Source organism: Camarhynchus parvulus, unplaced genomic scaffold (genome assembly GCF_901933205.1).
Source record: "Camarhynchus parvulus unplaced genomic scaffold, STF_HiC, whole genome shotgun sequence".
Taxonomy (NCBI): Eukaryota; Metazoa; Chordata; class Aves; order Passeriformes; family Thraupidae; genus Camarhynchus; species Camarhynchus parvulus.
Genome location: NW_022148457.1, coordinates 117,700 through 139,904, shown reverse-complemented (window position 1 = coordinate 139,904; position 22,205 = coordinate 117,700). Strand labels below are relative to the sequence as shown.

The window sequence follows — 22,205 nt, the reverse complement described above, 5'->3', positions numbered from 1 at the left end:
CACCCCCATGTCCCCAGGGTCCCCACAGGTGTCACCTCCGGTGCCACCCCCAGAGGTGTCGGTGCCACCCCCGGTGCCACCCCTTGTCCTCAATGTCCCCATGAGTGTCACTCACTCCCGGTGCCACCCCCAGAGGTGTCGGTGCCACCTCTCTGCCCAGTGCCACCCCCAGTGCCACCCCATGTCCCCAGTGTCCCCATGGGTGTCACTCACACCCAGTGCCACCTCCAGAGGTCTCAGTGCCACCCTCAGTGCCACCCCTGTCCCAGTGTCCCCCTGTCCCATTGTCCCCTCTCAGTGTCACCCCCGGTGCCACCCTCAGTGCCACCCTGTCCCACTGTCCCCTCTCGGTGCCACCCCTGGTGCCACCCTCAGTGCTACCCTCAGTGCCCCCCTGTCCCAGTGCCACCCTGTCCCATTGTCCCCTCTCAGTGTCACCCTCAGTGCCACCCTCAGTGCCCCCGTGTCCCATTGTCCCCTCTCAGTGCACCCCCAGTGCCACCCCCAGTGCCACCCCTGTCCTACTGTCCCCACTCAGTGCCACCCTCAGTGCCACCCCCAGTGCCACCCTGTCCCATTGTCCCCTCTCAGTGCCACCCTCAGTGCCACCCCCAGTGCCCCCTGTCCCATTGTCCCCTCTCGGTGCCACCCCCAGTGCCACCCTCAGTGCCACCCCATGTCCCCAGTGTCCCCATGGGTGTCACTCACACCCAGTGCCACCCTCAGTGCCCCCTCAGTGCCCCCCTGTCCCATTGTCCCCCTCAGTGCCACCCTCAGTGCCACCCCCAGTGCCCCCGTCCCATTGTCCCCTCTCGGTGCCACCCTGGTGCTCGGGGCTTTATTGGGGACACGGCGGGGCCGGGGGGTCCGGGGGGGTCCTGGGGGTCCTGGGGGTTCCGGGCATTTCCGGGGTCCGGGGGGGTCCGGGGGTCTCAGTCCTGCGGGCACAGCGGGAGGGGCACTCAGGGGCGCCCCCAGCCCCGGTGCCCACCCCAGTGTCCCCAAATGCGCCCCAGACCCCCCTGAGTGCCCCTCCCCCCCATGCCAAAGCCCCCCCCAGGTACCACCTGTGCCCCCCCCCACCTGTGCCCACCCCGTGCCAAAGCCCCCCCCAGGTACCACCTGTGCCACCCCCGTGCCCACCTGTGCCCCCCAGGTACCACCTGTGCCCCCCCCATGGTACCACCTGTGCCCCCCCCCAATACCACCTGTGCCCCCCCCCGCCCCACCTGTGCCCACCCCATGGTACCACCTGTGCCCCCCAGGTACCCCCCTGTGCCCCCCCCAGGTACCACCTGTGCCCCCCCATGGTACCACCTGTCAGCCCACCCCGCGGGCACCCCTGTACCCCCCCAGGTACCACCTGTGCCCCCCCCGTGCCCATCTGTGCCCACCCCGTGTGCCCACCTGTGCCCACCCCAGGTACCACCTGTGCCCCCCTGGTGCCAAAGCCGCACCCCCAGGTACCCCTGCACCCCGTGCCCCCTGTGCCCCCCTGCCCAACCAGGCCCACCTGGGCCCCCGGTGCCCCCCACGCCCCGGTGCCCCCCCGTGCCCACCTGTGCCCCCGGTACCCCCCCGTGCCCACCTGTGCCCCCCCGGTGCCAAACCCGGGCAGCCTGGGCACCCCCGGTGCCCCCCTTACCCCCCTGTACCCCCCGGTGCCCACCTGTGCCCCCCTGCCCCCCTGGTGCCCCCCCCCGTGCCCCACACCCGGTGCCAAACCCGGGCAGCCTGGGCACGGGCAGGCGCTGCTCGTCCATCCTGCGGCCCTGCGTGCTCGCCACCATGTCCAGCAGCGAGGCCAGCTCGGGGGGGGGCGGCTCCGACACCCCCGCTGTGCCGGGGGGGGCACAGGGTCATGGGGGGCACCGGGGGCCTCTCAGGGGGCACCGGGGCACAGGGTCATGGGGGGCACCGGGGGGGCTCCTCAGGGGCGGCGGCAGGGTCATGGGGGCACCGGGGGCACACAGGGGTACCTGGGGCACAGGGTCATGGGGGGCACACAGGGGGGCACGGGGGGCACAGGGTCATGGGGGGCACCGGGGGGCACCGGGGGGGGGGCACCAGGGTGGGGCACAGGGTCATGGGGGGCACACAGGGGGGCCCCAGGGGGACGGGTCACGGGGGCATCAGGGGCACCTCGGGGCTACCAGGGTCATGGGGGGCACCCATGGGGCACACAGGGGGTACCGGGGGTACCAGGGTCATGGGGGGCATCTCGGGGGGTACCAGGGGCACACAGGGGGTACCGGGGGCAGCCGGGGAACATCTCGGGGGTACCAGGGGCACCTCAGGGACACCCCACGGGGCACAGAGGGGGTACCAGGGGGCACCAGGGGCACCTCAGGGGGGCAGGGTCATGGGGGGCAGGGTCATGGGGGGTACCAGGGGGGCACCCAGGGCACCTCAGGGGGTACCAGGGGCACAGGGGGCACCAGGGGTACCCTGGGGGGACAGGGTCATGGGGGGCACCTCGGGGACACCTCATGGGGCACCCCAAGGGGTACCCGGGGCACCCTATGGGACACCTCGGGTCACCAGAGGCACCCAGGGGCACCTCAGGGACATCCGGGGCACACGGGGCACGCATGGGCACCTCGGGGACCCCTGGTGTCACCCACGGGCATCTCGTGCCCGCCCCGGTGTCCCCCCTGCTGGCCCCGGTGTCCCTGACCCATCCCCCCGGGTCCCTCTGTCCATCTGTCCCTCTGTCCCCTCCATCCCTGTCCCCCTGTCCCCTCCCTGTCCGTCTGTCCCCCTGTCCCCTCCCTGTCCCCTCCCTGTCCGTCTGTCCCTGTCCCTCTGTCCCCTCCATCCCTGTACCCCAGTCCCTCTGTCCGTCTGTCCCCCCGTCCCCCTGTCCCTCCCCCGTCCCTCTGTCCTCCTGTCCCCTCCCTGTCCCCCCGTCCCCCTGTCCCCTCCCTGTCCGTCTGTCCCCTCCCTGTCCCCCCGTCCCCCTGTCCCCTCCCTGTCCCTCTGTCCGTCTGTCCCCTCCCTGTCCCCCTGTCCCTTCCCTGTCCCTCCATCCCTTCCCTGTCCCCTCCCTGTCCGTCCGTCCCCTCCCTGTCCGTCTGTCCGTCCGGCGCTCACCGCCGCCCCCGCCCAGGCTGCAGCGCTGTTCGTCCATCCGCGTTCCCTGCACGGAGCTCAGCAGCGAGAAGAAGCCCTCCTGTTCGGGGAACCCCCCCTCTGCCGGGGACCCCCCCTGTGGGCACAGAGACCCCCCCCAAAAACGGGAACCCCCCAAAAAACAGGGAACCCCAAAATAGGGAACCCAAAACCAGGGAAACCCCCAAAACAAACAGAGAACCCCAAAACAAAGAGGGACCCCGAAAAAATAGGGAACCCCCAAAACAAATAGGGAAACAAAAATCAGGGAACCCCAAAACGGACAGGGACCCCCAAAACAAACAGGGAACCCCCCAAAAAACAGGAAACCCCAAAATAGGGAACCCAAAAACAGGGAAATCCCCAAAGCAGGGAACCCCGAAACAAACAGGGAACCCCCAAAAACAGGGAACCTCCAAAACAAATAGGGAAACAAAAATCAGGGAACCCCAAAACGGACAGAGACCCCCCAAAACAAACAGGGAACCCCGAAACAGGGAACCCCTCCTGTTCGGGGGACCCCTCCTGTGGGGACAGAGAGTCAGAGACCCCCACCAAAAACAGGGAACCCCCAAAAACGGGGAACCCCAAAACAAACAGAGAACCCCGAAACAAACAGGGATCCCCAAAAAACAGGGACCCCCAAAACAAATAGGGAAACCAAAATCAGGGAACCCCAAAACGGACAGAGACCCCCAAAACAAACAGGGAACCCCGAAACAGGGAACCCCGAAACAAACAGGGACCCCCAAAATAGGGAACCCAAAAACAGGGACCCTCCAAAACAGAGAACCCCAAAACAAACAGAGAACCCCAAAATAGGGAACCCAAAAACAGGGAAATCCCCAAAGCAGGGAACCCCAAAACAAACAGAGAACTCCAAAACAGGGAACCCCAAAACAAACAGAGAACTTCCCCAAAAACAGAGAACCCCAAAACAAACAGGGAACCCCAAAACAAACAGGGAACCCCCAAAATAGGGAACCCAAAAACAGAGACCCCCCAAAACAGAGAACCCCCCAAAACAAACAGGGAACCCCCAAAACAAACAGGGAACCCCCTCCCCAAAACAAACAGGGATCCCCTCCTGTCCCGCCCCCCCCCCGCTCAGGGACCCCCCAAAAGGGCAGCCCCCCCCCCCCTTGCACCGCCCCAAACCCCCCCGGTGACCCCAAATGTGGGGGGGGCACCCTCGGTGATAGCCCGGGGTACCCCAAACCCCAAACCCACCCGGGATACCCTCGGACCCCTAAAACCCCCTCCCCTGGGACACCCCAAACCCCCCCGGGACACCCCAAAACCCCCTGGACCCCCTAAACCCCCCCAGGGGCACCCCCAGACCCAAAACCCACCCAGGATACCCCAAAACCCCCCAGGGGCACCCCGAGACCCCCAAAACCCACCCAGGATACCCCAAAACCCCCCCAGGGTCACCCCCAGACCCAAAACCCACCCAGGATACCCCAAAACCCCCCCAGGGGCACCCCGAGACCCCCAAAACCCACCCAGGGATACCCCAAAACCCCCCAGGGGCGCCCCCAGACCCACAAAACCCACCCGGGGGTGCCCCCGACCCCCCAAACCCTCCCCGGGGATCCCCCCGACCACCTTCTCGTGCCCCCCCCGAGACCCCAAATCCCCCCCGGGGGTCCCCCCAGACCTCTCAAACCCCCCGGGGATCCCCCAGGACCCCCCTGAGACCCCAACCCCCACCCCAGGGGCGCCCCCAGACCCACAAACCCCAGCCAGGGGTGCTCCGGGACCCCCCAAACCCCCCCGGGGATACCCCCGAACCCCCCCGAAGGTGCCCCAGACCCTCCCAGGGGTATCCCCGGACCCCCTGGACCCCCCAACCCCCCCAGGGTCACCCCCAAACCCCCCCGTGCCCCCCGAGACCCCAAACCCCCCTCCAAGGGCGCCCCCAGACCCACAAACCCCAGCCAGGGGTGCTCCCGGACCCCCAAACCCCCCGGGGATACCCCCGAACCCCCCCGAAGGTGCCCCAGACCCTCCCAGGGGTATCGGGGGTCCCCCCCCCCGTGCCCCCCTCACCGCGCTGCGCTCGGGCTCGGAGCCCCCCGGGGCCGCCATGGCGGGTGGGGGGAGCGGCCCCGAGGGGCCTCTTATGGCAGCGGGGGACGGGGGGGGGACACAGGGACAGGGGGGGCATTGGGGGGGGGACACAGGGACAGGGGGACATTGGGGGGACACAGGGACAGGGGGGGCATTGGGGGGGGGACAGGGGGGGCATTGGGGGGGGGACACAGGGACAGGGGGACATTGGGGGGGGACACAGGGACAGGGGGGGCATTGGGGACAGGGGGACGGGGGTGGACAGAGGGGGACACTGGGACGGGGGGACATTGGGGACAGGAAGGGACGGGGAGGGGACACAGGGACGGGGGACATTGGGGACAGGAGGGACAGGGACAGGGGGGACACTGGGGGAGGACACAGGGACAGGGGGACATTGAGGACAGGGGGGACATTGGGATGGGGGGGACAGCGCGGGGGACACGGGGACAGGGCGGGACAGCGGGGGACGGGGGGGCGACAAAGGAACGGGGGGGGACAGAGGGGGACACAGGGACGGGGGGGCGACAAACGGACAGGGGAGGGAAACGGGAAGGGGGGACGGGGGGGCACGGTGACAGGGGGAGGCGACAAAGGGACAGGGGGGACACTGGGACGGGGGGGGACAGAGGGGGACACTGGGACGGGAGGGGCATTGGGGACGGAAGGGGACAGCGGGATGGGGGGGGCGCGGGGACGGGGGGGGACAGAGGGGGATGGGGGGCACATTGGGACAGCAGGGACACGGGGGGGGACGGGAGGGGACAGGGGGGACACTGGGACACGGGGAGGGACACGAGGGGCATTGGGGGGGACACGGGGATGATGGGAGCGCGGGGGCTGCGGGCTGGGGGGGTCCCATGGGTGCTGGGCGAGGTCCCATGGGTGCCGTGGGGTCCCCGTGGGTGCTTTGGGGTCTGCACGGGGTTCCTATGGGTGCCTTGGGGTCCCGTGGGTGCTTTGGGGTCCCAATGGGCGCTGTGGGTTCTGTGGAGTCCCCATGGGGTTCCCATGGGTGCTTTGGGGTCCCATGTGGTTCCCATGGGTGCTGTGGGGTCCCGTGGGTGCTCTGGGGTCCATGAGGTTCCCATGGGTGCTTTGGGGTCCCGTGGGTGCTCTGGGGTCCCCATGTGGTTCCCATGGGTGCTTTGGGGTCCCAATGGGCGCTCTGGGGTTCCCATGGGTGCTCTGGGGTCCATGGGGTTCCTATGGGTGCTTTGGGGTCCCCATGGGGTTCCCATGGGCGCTGTGGGTGCTTTGGGGTTCCCATGGGTGCTCTGGGGTCTCCATGGGGTTCCCATGGGCGCTGTGGGTGCTTCGGGGTCCCGTGGGTGCTCTGGGGTCTCCATGGGGTTCCCATGGGTGCTGTGGGGTCCCAATGGGCGCTGTGGCTGTTGTGGGGTCTCCATGGGGTTCCCATGGGTGCTTTGGGGTCCCGTGGTTGCTCTGGGGTCTCCATGGGGTTTCTATGGGTGCTTTGGGGTCCCTGTGGTGTCTCTGGAGTCCCCGTGGATGCTTTGGGGTCCCCAATGGGCGCTGTGGGTTCTGTGGGGTCTCCATGGGGTTCCTATGGGTGCTTTGGGGTCCCCGTGGGTTCTGTGGGGTTTACGGGCGCTGTGGGGTTCCCATGGGTGCTGTGGGGTCTCCATGGGGTTCCTATGGGTGCTTTGGGGTCCCTGTGGGGTCCCCGTGGCTGCTCTGGGGTCTTGGGTGCTGTGAGGTCCCTCTGGGGTTCCTATGGGTGCTTTGGGGTCCCTGTGGGGTCTGTGGGGTCCCCGTGGAGGCTTTGGGGTCCCGTGGGTGCTGTGGGGTCCCAATGGGGTTCCTATGGGTGCTTTGGTGTCCCTGTGGGGTCTGTGGGGTCCCCGTGGATGCTTTGAGGTTCCCATGGGTGCTGTGGGGTTCCCATGGGTGCTGTGGGGTCCATGGGGTTCCCATGGGTGCTTTGGGTTCCCATGGGTGCTTTGGGGTCTCCATGGGGTTCCCATGGGTGCTTTGGGGTCCCATGGGTGCTCTGGGGTCCCCATGTGGTTCCCATGGGTGCTGTGGGGTCCCGTGGGCGCTCTGGGGTTCCCATGGGTGCTTTGGGGTCCCCGTGCGGTCCCGGTTGTCCCCGTGTCCCCCCCCCGTGTCCCCTCCCCCGTGTCCCCTCCCCCGTGTCCCCTCCCCCGCCCCCGCGTGTCCCCAATCCCCCCCTTGGCAGCCGATTGCACCCAATTAAAAATGGCTCTTAATGAATTGCACCCATTAAAAATGGCTCTTAATGAATTGCACCCATTAAAAATGGCGCCTAATTAATTGCACCCATCGAAAAAGGTTCTTAATTAATTACACTCATCAAAAATGGCGCCTAATTAATGACGCTCACCAAAAGTGGCTCTTCATTAATTACACCCATAGAAAATGGCGCTTGATTAATTACACCCATCAAGAGGGGCGTTTAATTAATTGCACCCATAAAAACGGCGATCAATGAAGAGCACCCATCGAAAAAGGTTCTTAATTAATTACACTCATCAAAAATGGTTCTTAATTAATTACAGCCATCGAAAATGGTTCTTAATTAATTACACTCATCGAAAATGGCGCTTAATTAATTACACCCATCCAAAATGCCTCTTAATGAATTACACCCATCAACAACAGCTCTTAATTGTTTACACCTATCAAAAATGGTTCTTAATTAATTACACTCATCAACAATGGCTCTTAATGAATTACACATGTAAAAAATGGTGTTTAATTAATCACACCCATCGAAAATGGTTTTTAATTAATCACACCCATCGAAAATGGGTTTTTAGTTAATTACACCCAGCGAAAATGGGTTTTTAATTAATTACACCTATCAAAAATTATTCTTAATTATTTACAGCAATATAAAATTGCGCATAATTAATTACAACCATCAACAATGGCTCTTAATGAATTACACCCATCAACAACAGCTCTTAATTAATTACACCTATCGAAAATGGCTCTTAATGAATTACACCCATCCAAAATGGCGCCTAATTAATTACACCCATCAAAAATGGTTCTTAATTAATTACACTCATCAACAATGGCTCTTAATGGATTACACCCATCAACACCGGCGTTTGATTAATTACACCCGTAAAAAATGGCGTTTAATTAATTACAGCCATCGAAAATGGGTTTTTAATTAATTAAACCCATCGAAAATGGGTTTTTAATTAATTACACCTATCAAAAATGGTTCTTAATTATTTACAGTAATATAAAATGGCGCATAATTAATTACACCCATCGAAAATGGCTCTTAATGAATTACACCCATCGCAAGTGGCTCTTAATTAATTACACCTATCAAAAATGGTTCTTAATTATTTACAGTAATGGAAAATTGCGCATAATTAATTACACCCATCAAAAATGGTTCTTAATTATTTACAGTAATGGAAAATGGCGCATAATTAATTACACCCATCAACAATGGCTCTTAATGAACTACACCCATCCAAAATGGCGCCTAATTAATTACACCCATAGAAAATGGCTCTTGATTAATTACACCCATCAACAGGGGCATTTAATTAATTACACCCATTAAAATGGCTCTTAATGAATTACAGCCATCGAAAATGGTTTTTAATTAATCACACCCATCGAAAATGGGTTTTAATTAATCACACCTATCAGAACCGGTTCTTAATTATTTACAGCCATCGAAAAATGCGCATAATTAATTACACCCATTAACAATGGCGGTTCATTAATTACACCCAATCAACCCCCGGGGGACACGGGGGGACATTGGGGACATTTGGGGACATTGGGGACATTTGGGGACATTGGGGACATTGGGGACATTGGGGACATTGAGGACATTTGGGGACATTGGGGACATTGGGGACAATGGGGACATTGGGGGGACATTTGGGGACACTGAGGACATTGGGGACATTGAGGACATTGGGGACAATGGGGACATTTGGGGACACTGGGGACATTGGGGACATTGGGGACATTGGGGACATTGGGGACATTTGGGGACATTTGGGGACATTGAGGACATTGGGGACAATGGGGACATTGGGGGGACATTGGGGACATTGGGGACACTGGGGACAATGGGGACATTTGGGGACATTGGGGACATTGGGGACAATGGGGACATTTGGGGACATTGGGGACATTGGGGATATTGGGGGACATTTGGGGACACTGGGGACATTGGGGGACATGGGGTCACCCTATGCCCATGTCACTGTCCCAGGGAGTGTCCCCAATGTCCCCTCTGTGTCCCCAATGTCCCCAATGTCCCCAGAATGTCCCCAGTGCTCTCCCAGTGTCCCCAGTGTCCCCTTCTTGTCCCCAGTGTCCCCAACTCCCCGATGTCCCCAGTGTCCCCTCAGTGTCCCCAGGGTCCCTCCAATGGGACACAGGTGACATCAAGAGGAGACACTGAGGGGACAAAGGGACACAGAGGGGACTTTGGGGACAGTGGGGAGTTGGGGACATTGGGGACACTGAGGGGACAATGAAGGGACACTGAGGGACATTGGGGACACACTGGGGACACAGAGGGGATGGGAAGGGGACACAGAGGGGACAGGAGGGACACACGGGGACACAGAGGGGACGTTGGGGACAGTGGGGAGTTGGGGACATTGGGGACACTGAGGGGACACTGGGGGGACAATGAAGGGACACTGGGGACACTGGGGGACATTGGGGGACATTGGGGACACACAAGGGACACAGAGGGGACAGAGAGGACATTGGGGACAGTGGGGAGTTGGGGACATTGGGGACACATTGGGGACACGTTGGGGACACACTGGGGACACAGTGGGGAGTTAGGGACATTGGGGACAATGAGGGGACACTGGAGGGACATTGGGGACATTGGGGTGACACTGGGGGGCACTGGGGGGACGCTGCAGACATTGGGGACACTGGAGGGACATTGGGGACACTAGGAGGACACCGGGTGGCACTGGGGGACATTGGGGGACACTGGGAGACAATTGGGGTGGCACTGGGGGTGGCACGAGTGACACGGGGGGACATTGGGGACATTGGAGTGGCACTGGGGGACATTGGTGACACTGGGGGGACACGGGGGGGGCACGAGTGACACTGGGGGGACATTGGGGGACATCGGGGACATCGGGGGGACATTGGGGACACACCGGGGTGGCACTTAGGGGACATTGGGGACACTGGAGGCAGCCAGGGGACACTGGGGACACGGAGGGACATTGGGGACAGCCAGAGGACATTGGGGTGGCACTGGGGACACTGGGAGATACTGGGGGGACACTGGGGGACACTGGGGACATTGGGGGGACACTGGGGGTGGCACGAGTGACGCTGGGGGGGACATTGGGGCCACGTGGGGACACTGAGGACATGGAGGTGGCGCTGGCAGCGCTGAGGGGACATTGGGGACACTAAGGTGGCACTGGGGACACTGGGGGACACGGGGGGACATTGAGATGGCAGTGGGGACAGCCAGGGGACACTGGGGGGACATTGGGGGACACTGGGGTGGCACTGGGGACATTGGGGGACACTGGGGGGACACTGGGGATGTTTGGGACATTTGGGGACATTGGGGACACTGGGGGTCGCACGAGTGACACGGGGGGACACTGGGGTGGCACTGGGGACACTAGGGACATTGGGGGACACTAGGGACACTGGGGACATTGGGGGACACTGGGGACATTGGGATGGCACTGGGGGGACCCTGGGGATGTTTGGGACATTTGGGGACATTGGGGACACCGAGGTGGCACCGGGGTGTCCCGAGTGATCCGGGGGGTGCCGTGTCCCCCCCATTCCCACGGCTGGCCCTGTCCCCCCCCTTGTCCCCTCCCTGTCCCAGGTGTCCCCGGGGAGGGGGTCACCCCGCGCCCCTCCCCCCCCTGCCCCCCGCAATGACGTCATTGCCGATCCGCGCCCCTCCCCCAGCCCAGCTGGCGGCCCAGGTGTTCGGGGGGGGGGGCGGCGCCACCAGCTGTCCCCAATGTCCCCAATGTCCCCGCCGGGTCCCCGGGGGGCGTGGCTTCACCGAGAGGGGCGTGGCTTCACCGAGAGGGGCGTGGCGTCACTGAGGAGGCGTGGCTTCACAATGAGGGGCGTGGCTTCACTGAGGGGGCGTGACTTCACAGTGAGGGGTGCGGCTTCACTGCGGGGGCGTGGCTTCACTGAGGAGCGTTGCTTCACTGAGGGGGCGTGGCTTCACTGAGGGGGCGTGGCCTCGCTGACAGAGCCCCGCCCTCCGCGCAGGCCCCGCCCCCGTCGCGCTTTACGGCCGCATCTCGGCGGCGTCGCGCGGAGCACCGGGCTCGCCTCAGGTCGGTTCTGGGGGGTCCCGGCAGGTCCCGGGGGGGTTTTGGGGGTCCCTCCGTTCACCCACGGGCAGCGGGAGCGCCCCGGCCGTGCTCCCAGCCCCTCCCGGGGCCCCCCTTTCCCCCTGTGGGCGGTGCCGCGGCCCCGCGGCCCCCGAGCGCTGCGGCGGCACCGGGACCCCTCAGAGACCCCCGGACCCTTCGAGACCCCTCAGAGACCTCGGGACCCCCTCAGAGACCCCAGAGCGAACTCTCGGGACCCCTCAGAGACCCCCCCAGATCGACACCTCGGGACTCCCCCTCAGCACCGTCCCTCGAGACCCCCTCAGACCCGTCCTAAAGCCCCCCAGACCCTCCTTAAGCCCCCACAGACCGACCCTGAACCCTCTCAGACCCTCCCTAAACCCCCCGAGACCTCCCTAGACGGCCCCAGACCCTCCCTAAACCCCTCAGACCCAACTAAACCCCCTCAGACCCAACTAAACCCCATCATACCCACTCTAAACCCCCTCAAACCCCCTCAGACCCACCCTAAACTCCCCCAGATTCCCCTCAAACCCCCCTAAATCTCCTCAGACCTGCCCTAAACCCCTTCAGACCCTCCCTCAGCCCCTCAAACCCTCCTTAAACCTCCTCGGAGTCCCCCAGACCCTCTCAGACCTCCCCTAAAACCCCTCAGAGCCTCCCTAAACCCACTGAGAGCCTCCCTAAACCCTCTCAAACCCTCCCTGAACCCGCTCCGACCCGCTCAATTCCCCCTCAGACCAACCCTAAACCCCCTCAGACCCACTCAAATCCCCCTCAGATCCTCCCCAAACCTCCTCAGATCCTCCATAAACCCCCTCAGATCGCCCCTAAACCCCTTCAGACCCTCCCTCGGCCCGCTCAAACCCTCCCTTAACCCTCTCAGACCCACTCAAATTCCGCTCAAACCCACCCTAAATCCCCTGAGACCCTCCCTAAACCCCCTCACACCCACTCCAAACCCCCCCAGACCCACTCTAAAGCCCCTCACACCCACTCTAAACCCCCTCAGACCCGCTCAAATCCCCCTCAGATCCTCCCTAAACCCCCTCAGATCCTCCATAAACCCTCCCTTAACCCTCTCAGACCCACTCAAATTCCGCTCAAACCCACCCTAAACCCCCTGAGACCCTCCCTAAACCCCCTGAGACCCTTCCTAAACCCCCTGAGACCCTCCCTAAACCCCCTGAGACCCTTCCTAAACCCCCTGAGACCCTTCCTAAACCCCATCAGACCCTTCCTAAACCCCCTGAGACCCTTCCTAAACCCCTGAGACCCTTCCTAAACCCCATCAGACCCTTCCTAAACCCCCTGAGACCCTTCCTAAACCCCCTGAGACCCTCCCTAAACCCCTCAGACCCTCCCTAAACCCCCTGAGACCTCCTCTAAACCCCTCAGACCCTCCCTAAACCCCATCAGACCCTCCCTAAACCCCTCAGACCCCGCTTTTGCCCAGTCTAGTTGCCTCGTACCCCCTTCAACCCCCTTGTACCCCCATCTAACCACCCCCTGACCCCTTTTTTCTCCCCCAGGCCAGCATGGACTCCCGTTTCACGCGGGGCAAGTCCCCGATGCTGGAGCGCGCGCTGGGCCGGCTGCGCTCCGAGCTCTCGCTGGCCAAAATCCCCGTGTCCCACGTGTCCCCCATGTCCCACGTGTCCCACATGTCCCCGGTGTCGCCCTGTGTCCCCCTGACCCCCTGTACCCCCTCAAATCCCCCTGAGACCCTCCTTAAACCTCCTCAGACCCTTCCTAAACCCCCTCAGACCCACTCTAAACCCCCTCAGACCCACTCTAAACTCCCTCAGACCCTCCCTAAACCCCCTCAGACCCTCCCTAAACCCCCTCAGACCCACTCTAAACCCCCTCAGACCCTCCCTAAACTCCCTCAGACCCTCCCTAAATCCCCCTCAGACCCTCCCTAAACCCCCTCAGACCCACTCTAAACCCCCTCAGACCCTTCCTAAACCCCCTCAGACCCTCCCTAACCCCCATCAGACCCTTCCTAAACCCCCTCAGACCCTCCCTAAACCCCCTCAGACCCTCCCTAAACCCCCTCAGACCCACTCTAAACCCCATCAGACCCTTCCTAAACCCCATCAGACCCTCCCTAAATCCCCCTCAGACCCTCCCTAAACCCCTCAGACCCTCCCTAAACCCCCTGAGACCCTCCTTAAACCCCTCAGACCCTCCTTAAACCCCTCAGACCCTCCCTAAACCCCCTCAGACCCTCCTTAAACCCCTCAGACCCTCACTAAACCCTGTCAGACCCACTCTAAACCCCCTGAGACCTCCTCTAAACCCCCTCAGACCCTCCGTAAAGCCCCTCAGACCCCGCGTTTGCCCAGTCTAGTTGCCCATTGCCCCCTTCAACCCCCTTGTACCCCCTGAAACCGCTCTCCTTGTCCGCTTTTTCTCTCCCCAGGCCAGCATGGACTCCCGTTTCCACGCGTGGGGCAAGTAGCGCGCGCTGGAGCCATGCCCCCCCCCCCCCCCCAAGCTTCGCTGGCCGCCTCGCTGCTTGTTCTGAGCTGGTGCAGTACTGCCAGCGCCGCGGCCTCGTGGCCCGAAGCTGCTGCGGGGGCCTGCCACGTGGGGCTGAGAGCCCTGGCGCCCTGGTGCCGTGCGGCGCGCGCAGACCAAAGTGCTGGGCGTGCTGCCTGCAGTAAGAGCCGCTGTGGCGGGCGCTGTTCGGGCGCGAGGCCGACAAGCTGGAGCAGGCCAACGACGACGAGCGCACGTTCTACGTGATCGAGAGGGAGCCCGTGGTGAACACGTTCGTGTCGGTGCCGCGCGAGAACAGCTCGCTGAACTGCGCCGCCGTCGCCGCCGGGCTGCTGGAGGCCGTGCTGGGCGCCGCTTCCCCGCCCGCGTCAGCGCCCACTGGCACAAGGGCACCACGCTGCATGCTTTGACGAGGCCGTGACCCGCCAAGAGCCTGGAGGGAGCTTTGGGTGAGTGGGGGACAGAGGGGTGTGTGTTGTGTGTGGGACTTTGTAGTGATGGACAGGAGGAGATGGAGGGACTGTGTGGGGGGAAGGGGGTGGGGGGAAGTTTGTATGTTGTGTGGTAAGAAGTGGGGAGGGTGGGTACCCAGTGATGGGAGCTGGTGGGACCCGAGGCGCGCTGCTCGAGCAGGCACCACGCTCATGATCAAGTTTGACGAGGCCGTGATCGCCCGCGACAAGAGCCTGGAGGGACGCTGAGACACGGGGGTGAGGGGTGGGAGGGACAGGGACAGCCTGGAGGGGCGCTGAGATTGGGTGGGGACACAGGGACATGGGGTGGGGACATGGGGGACATGGGGCTGGGAGGGACAGGGACAGCCTGGAGGGGCACAGGGACATGGGGTGGGGACAGCCTGGAGGGATGCTGAGACACGGGAGGGACATGGGGACATGGGGTGGGGAGAGATGGAGACAACGTGGAGAAGGATGGGGACACTGGAACAGGGTTATGAGGGACAAGGACAGCCTGGAGAGGAATGGGGACACTGTGGCCTTGTCACCCAGTGCCATGGGGACACAGGGACAGAGCAGTGAGGGACAGGGACAGCCTGGAGGGGCACTGAGATTGGATGGGGACATGGGGACATGGGGGTGGGAGGGATGGGGACACTGTGGGACAGGATTGTGATGGACAAGGACAGCCTGGGGAGGGATGGGGACACTGTGACCTTGTCACCCAGTGCCATGGGGACACGGGGCCATGACAGTGAGGGACAGGGACACAGGGGACAGGGTTATGAGGGACAAGGACAGCCTGGGGAGGGACAAGGACACCGTGGCCTTGTCACCCAGTGCCGTGGGGACACAGGGACAGAGCTGTGAGGGATGGGGACAGCCTGGAGAGGGCTGGGGACACCGTGGCCTTGTCACACAGCGGTGAGGGACGAGGCCAGGAGGGGTGAAGGGACTGGAGAGGGACAGGGACATTGGGGACAGGGACATTGGAGTTGGGGGTATTGGGGACGGGGACATTGGGGAAGGACAAGGGGACAGGGACATTGGAGTTGGGGACTGGGGACAGGGACGTGGACAGGGGACACAGGGACATTGGAGTTGGGGACATTGGGGACAGGGACATTGTGGGACGGGGACAGCACGGCCGTGTCACTCGTTGTTCCTCGAGGCATGGTGGCCTTTGGGGACATCAGAGCTCCTTGGTGTCCCTCAGCCCTGTTCCTGTCCCCGAGGTGGCCCTTGGGGACCCTGGTGTCACCATAAAGCGCCTTTGTCACTCCCGTGGCCTCGTCTCTTCTTTGCTTGGGGACATTTTGGGGTGGCTTCGTGTCCCCTGCGTGTCCCTCGGAGCGCTGTGGGGACACCGGGGTGGCCTTGGGGACACCGGGGTGGCCTTGGGGACATCGGGGTGGCCTTGGGGACACCGGGGTGGCCCTGGGGACACCGGGCTGTCCCCGTGGCCCCGGTGCCACCGCCCGGTGCCATCGTTGTCCCCGTGTCCCCTCAGAGTGGGGCTGGGGCAGTTTGGGGTTTTTTGGAGTTTTTTTTTTTTGGATATTTTTGGGGATTTTTCGAGGTTTTGGGGGATTGAGGTTTTTGGGTTTTTTGGGGTTTTTTGGGGTTTTTTGGGGTGGTTTTAAGGGTTTTTTTTTAGTGGTTTTGGGGGCATCTTTTGGGGATTTTTTCGGGGTTTTTTTGGTTTTTGGGGGGATTTTTGTTTTGTTTTTAAAGGTTTGTTTAGGGGTTTCTGGGGGAATTTTTGGGGTTTTTTTGGGGCCTTTTGTTTTTCTTTTGGGATTTTTTTTCTTTTTGGTTTATTGGGGTGTTTTTGGGTTTTTTTCATGTTTTTTGTTTTTCTTTAGGTTTTTTGGGGGTGTTTCTTGGGGTTTTTTGGGCGCCTTTTGTTTTTCTTTTGGGATTTTTTTTGCTTTGTTTTTTTGGGGTGTTTTTTGGGGTTTTTTTTGGTGTTTTTTGGTTTTAGTTTGGTTTTTTTGGGGTGTTTTTTTTTTTTTTGGTGTTTTCTGTTTTTCTTTGGTTTCTTTGGGGTGTTCTTTGGGGTTTTTTTTTTTGGTTTTTTTGTTTTTCTTTTGGGGTTTTTTTTGCTTTCTTTTTTGGGGTGTTTTTGGGGTTTTTTCATGTTTTTTGTTTTTCTTTTGGTTTTTCCGTTTTTTGGGGGATTTTTTGGTGTCTTTTGGTTTTTCTTTTGGTTTTTTGGGGCTGTTTTTTGGGCTTTTTTTGGTGTTTTTTGTTTTTCTTTTGGGATTTTCTTTCTTTTGGTTCATTTGGGGTGTTTTTTCTTTTTCTTTTGGTTTTTTGGGGGGGTTTGTTTTTCTTTTGGGATTTTTTTTTTTGTTTTTCTTTTGGTTTTTTGGGGACCTTTTGTTTTTCTTTTGGGATTTTTTTTTGTTTTGGTTTTTTTGGGGTGTTTTTTGTTTTTCTTTTGTTTTTTTAGGTGTTTTTTGGGTTTTTTTCGCTGTTTCTGACAGGCCGGGCGCCCTCAGTGACGCTCTCCGCTCCTCCCCTCCGCCAGGGGGCGCCGCGGTGCCGCCTCCCCATCCCTGCCCTTCCTCCACTTCCGCTTCCGGTCGCGTCATTTCCGCTTCCGCCGCCGCCATCTCCGCCAGGCCGGGCCCGGAGCCGCCGCCGCCGCCGCCATGGGCGCTCACCTGGGCCGGCGCTACCTGTGGGACGCCGAGGCCGAGCCCGACCCGCTGCACATGCCGTCCTTCCCCGCCCAGCTGGGCATGCCGGCCCGCCAGCCGCGCGGTCAGTGCGGGGACACCGCCGGGCCACGCGGGGACGCGGGGAGGGCGCGGTGGCCTTGGGGTGTCCCCGCCCTCGCGTGACCCCGGGCACCTCCCGTGCGTGTCCCCCCCCCCTCACCGTGCGATCCCCGGTGCCACCCCCGCTGTCCCCACCTTGTCGCTGTCCCTGCGCTGCCACCCCGTGTCCCCTCTGTCACACCCTGTGCCCGGTTTGTCCCCAGTCCCCGGTGGCGCTGAGTGTCCTTGAGGGTCCCCTCTGTCCTCTGGCTGTCCCCGAGTGTCCCCGGGTGTCCCTGGGTGTCCCCGGGTGTCCCTGGCTGTCCCTGGCTGTCCCTGAGTGTCCCTAACTGTCTCTGTCCCCTCTCTGTGTCACAGCGATGGTGGCCTCGGCGGCGCAGCTGTCCCTAACTGTCCCTGTCATTGTCCCCTGTGTCCCCTGTGTGTCACAGCGATGGTGGCCTCGGCGGCGCAGCTGTCCCCGGGTGTCCATGGCTGTCCCCGGGTGTCCCTGACATTGTCCCCTGTGTCCCCTGTGTGTCACAGCCATGGTGGCCTCGGCGGCGCAGCTGTCCCCGGGTGTCCCTGGGTGTCCCTAACTGTCCCTGTCATTGTCCCCTGTGTGTCACAGCCATGGTGGCCTCGGCGGCGCAGCTGTCGGCCGCGCGCGTGCCCCTGGAGCAGCGGGATTTCTGCGCGCACCACCTGCTGCGGCTGCTGCGCTGCCAGAGGGACAACTTCCCCGTGCCCTGGGGGTGCCACGCGCTGCGCCACGCCTGGGACAGCTGCCAGCATGAGGAGTGAGTGACATTGGGGACATGGGGACATCATGGGGATATGGGGGGACACGGCTGCGCCACGCCTGGGACAGCTGCCAGCACCACGAGTGAGTGACACTGGGGACATGGGGACATTGGGGACATGGGGACATTGGGACATTGGGGACATTGGGGACATTGGGGACATGGGGGACATTGGGGACATCAATGGGGACATTGGGGACATTGGGGACATGGGGACATTGGGACATTGGGGACACTGGGGACATTGGGACATTGGGGACATTGGGGACATTGGGACATTGGGGACACTGGGGACATTGGGACATTGGGGACATTGGGGACACTGGGGACATGGGGGACACTGGGGGACACTGGGGACACTGGGGGACATTGGGGGGACATGGGTGCAGCTGCCAGCACGAGGAGCAGGGGACCTGGGGACACAGGGATGTGTCTGGGGGGTGACGGGGACATGGGAGGGGCTTGGGGACACGGGGCCACCGCGGTGCCACCCACACCTGCCTGTCGGTGGTGACACTGACAGACAGTGACACACACAGTGACACACAGTGGGGACACACAGTGACACACAGTGACACAGTGACATGGTCACACACGGTGATGCACAGTGACACAGTGACACGGTGACACACACAGTGACACACACGGTGACGCTCACGGTGACACACGGTGACACACACAGTGACAGACACAGTGACATGGTCACACACGGTGATGCACAGTGACACAGTGACACAGTGACACACAGTGACACACACGGTGACACATGGTGACACACACAGTGACACACACAGTGACACGGTGACACACACAGTGACACACACGGCGACACACACGGTGACACATGGTGACACATGGTGACACACACGGTGACACACACAGTGACACACACGGTGACACACACGGTGACACATGGTGACACATGGTGACACACACGGTGACACACAGTGACACATGGTGACACACACAGTGACACACACAGTGACACACACGGTGTCCCTGTCCCTGTCCCTGTCCCTGTCCGAGCTATGTGATGACACACAGTGACACACACGGTGACACACGGTGACACACAGTGACACAGTGACACACAGTGACACACACGGTGACACATGGTGACACACACGGTGTCCCTGTCCCTGTCCGAGCTATGTGATGACACACAGTGACACACACGGTGACACACGGTGACACACAGTGACACAGTGACACACGGTGACACACACGGTGACACACAGTGACACACACAGTGACACACACGGTGACACACGGTGACACACACGGTGACACACACAGTGACACACACAGTGACACACACAGTGACACGGTGACACACACGGTGACACACACAGTGACACACACAGTGACACGGTGACACACACGGTGACACACACGGTGACACACACAGTGACACACAGTGACACACACAGTGACACACACAGTGACACACAGTGACACACACAGTGACACACAGTGACACACACGGCGACACATGGTGACACACAGTGACACACACGGTGACACACACGGTGACACACACGGTGACACACACAGTGACATGGTTACACACACGGTGACACAGTGTCCCTGTCCCAGCTATGTGATGACACACGGTAACACACACAATGACACATGTGACACACGGTGACACACGGTGGTGACACGGTGTCCCTGTCCCTGTCCCAGCTACGTGATGACACATGGTGACACACAGTGACACACACAGTGACACACAGTGAGACACGGTGACACACGGTGACACACACGGTGACACACACAGTGGTGACACAGTGTCCCTGTCCCTGTCCCAGCTATGTGATGACACACAGTGACACACATGGTGACACACACGGTGACACACAGTGACACACACAGTGACACACACAGTGACACACACAGTGACACACACAGTGACACGGTGACACACACAGTGACACGGTGACACACACAGTGACACGGTGTCCCTGTCCCTGTCCCTGTCCCAGCTATGTGATGACACACGGTGACACACACGGTGACACACGGTGACACACACGGTGACACACACGGTGACACACACAGTGACACGGTGACACACACAGTGGTGACACAGTGTCCCTGTCCCTGTCCCTGTCCCAGCTACGTGATGCGCATGAAGGAGTTTGAGCGCGAGCGGCGCCTGCGGCTGCGGCAGCAACGGCTGAGACGGCGCCGCGGGGACAGCGGGGACAGCGAGTGACACCGAGTGACAAACGGGGACACTGCGGGGACAGCGAGGGACAAACGGGACAGCGAGGGACACCGAGTGACACCGGGAACAGCAAGGGACAGCGGGGACAGTGAGTGACACCGAGTGACAAACGGGGACACTGCGGGGACAGCGAGTGACAAACGGGACAGCGAGGGACACCAGGGACTCCAAGTGACACCCAAGTGGCACCGAGTGACACCTGGGGACACCACAGTCACTGTCACCCGAGTGACACCCGCGTGACACTGAGTGACGTCTGGGACACCGCAGTGACACTGAGTGACACCTGAGTGACAGTGACACGAGGCCAACCCCCAATAAAGCTGTCAGGGGACACCGCAGTGACACAGAGTGACATCTGGGACGCCGCAGTGACAGCCCAGTGACACCGAGTGACACCCCGGTGACAGTGACACAAGGCCACCCCCCAATAAAGCTGTCAGGTGACACCGCAGTGACACCGAGTGACACCTGAGTGACAGTGACATGAGGCCACCCCCCAATGAAGCTGTCAGGTGACACCGAGTGACACCGCAGTGACACCGCGGTGACAGTGACATGAGGCCACCCCCAGCAATAAGACTGTCAAGTGACACCGAGTGACACCCGATGACACTGTAGTGACACCGAGTGACACCCCGGTGACAGTGACACGAGGCCACCCCCAATAAAGCTGTCAGGTGACACTGCAGTGACACCTAAGTGACACCCCGGTGACAGTGACACGAGGACACCCCCAATAAAGCTGTGAAGTGACACCGCAGTGACACCTGAGTGACACCTGAGTGACAGTGACATGAGGCCACCCCCCAATAAAGCTGTCAGGTGACACCGAGTGACATCTGAGTGACACCGAGTGACACCCCGGTGACAATGACACCCCCCAATAAAGCTGTCAGGTGACACCGAGTGACACCGAGTGACACCGCGGTGACAATGACACCCCCCAATAAAGCTGTCAGGTGACACTGAGTGACACCGAGTGACACCGCAGTGACACCGAGTGACACCGCGGTGACAATGACACCCCCCAATAAAGCTGTCAGGTGACACTGAGTGACACCGAGTGACACCCCGGTGACAGAAACACCCCCAATAAAGCTGTCAGGTGACACCAAGTGACACCGAGTGACATTTGAGTGACACCGAGTGACACCGCGGTGACAATGACACCCCCCAATAAAGCTGTCAGGTGACACTGAGTGACACCGAGTGACACCGTGGTGACAATGACACCCCCCAATAAAGCTGTCAGGTGACACCGAGTGACATTTGAGTGACACCGAGTGACACCCCGGTGACAATGACACCCCCCAATAAAGCTGTCAGGTGACACCGAGTGACATTTGAGTGACACCGAGTGACACCGCGGTGACAATGACACCCCCCAATAAAGCTGTCAGGTGACACTGAGTGACACACGTCAGGTGACACTGCAGTGACACCGAGTGACACCGCGGTGACAATGACACCCCCCAATAAAGCTGTCAGGTGACACCAGCTCCAGCTCGTCGCTGCTCTTGGGGACATCGCGAAGCCACCACCCCCCCAGCCTGGGGACAGCGGGATTGTCCCCAAGGGTGGCCCCGCCCCCCCCGGTGTCCCCTGGGAGGGGACAATGACAGGCCACACGCGGTGGGGGGGGATGGCATTTATTGTCACCTGCGGGGACAGGGACAGGGGGTGGCACTGGGCAGGGGACACGGGGGGTGACACCGTGGTGTCACCAGGGGTGGCTTCGGGTGACGGGGACAGTGCTGCTGGGGACAGTGCCACCGGGGAGGGGACACCGGGGATGGGACCCTGGATGTGACACTGCCACCACAGAGGGGACACTGCCACCATGGAGGTGACACTGCCACCATGGAGGTGACATTGCCACCAGGGAGGGGACAGTGCCACCGGGGAGGGGACAC

General features: G+C 61.2%; 3 protein-coding genes across 8 annotated transcripts; 2 read left to right on the top strand and 1 right to left on the bottom strand.

Moving 5' to 3' along the window:
- Positions 1–932: 932 nt before the first annotated feature.
- PCP2 (Purkinje cell protein 2) lies at positions 933–5,202 on the bottom strand. The gene is made up of 4 exons (XM_030970524.1): positions 5,164–5,202; positions 3,088–3,208; positions 1,707–1,837; positions 933–938 (listed from the first exon to the last, which is right to left on the bottom strand). The coding sequence occupies exons 1-4, from the start codon at positions 5,200–5,202 to the stop codon at positions 933–935; spliced, it is 297 nt and encodes a 98-aa protein (XP_030826384.1).
- A 6,225-nt stretch (positions 5,203–11,427) lies between these two features.
- On the top strand, positions 11,428–14,737 carry TRAPPC5 (trafficking protein particle complex 5). Its single transcript, XM_030970522.1, is given in 6 exon segments — positions 11,428–11,513; positions 13,064–13,204; positions 13,957–13,987; positions 14,202–14,387; positions 14,390–14,425; positions 14,670–14,737. Coding segments are annotated over 5 exon segments (456 nt in total). The 5' UTR covers positions 11,428–11,513; positions 13,064–13,069.
- A 2,331-nt stretch (positions 14,738–17,068) lies between these two features.
- Positions 17,069–21,698, top strand: NDUFB7 (NADH:ubiquinone oxidoreductase subunit B7). 6 transcript variants are annotated; one of them, XR_004061628.1, is made up of 4 exons: positions 17,069–17,260; positions 17,888–18,056; positions 20,178–21,251; positions 21,482–21,698. XR_004061628.1 is itself a non-coding variant. In XM_030970528.1 (4 exons), the coding sequence occupies exons 1-3, from the start codon at positions 17,149–17,151 to the stop codon at positions 20,275–20,277; spliced, it is 381 nt and encodes a 126-aa protein (XP_030826388.1). In that variant the 5' UTR covers positions 17,069–17,148; the 3' UTR covers positions 20,278–20,315; positions 20,424–21,383. The 6 variants fall into 6 exon arrangements, 2 of the variants coding, with proteins under 2 accessions (XP_030826388.1, XP_030826387.1); XR_004061627.1 differs by having other exon boundaries at positions 20,178–21,335; positions 21,619–21,662; XR_004061626.1 differs by lacking the exon at positions 21,482–21,698 and having other exon boundaries at positions 20,178–20,368; positions 20,410–21,383.
- The last annotated feature ends 507 nt before the right edge of the window (positions 21,699–22,205 follow it).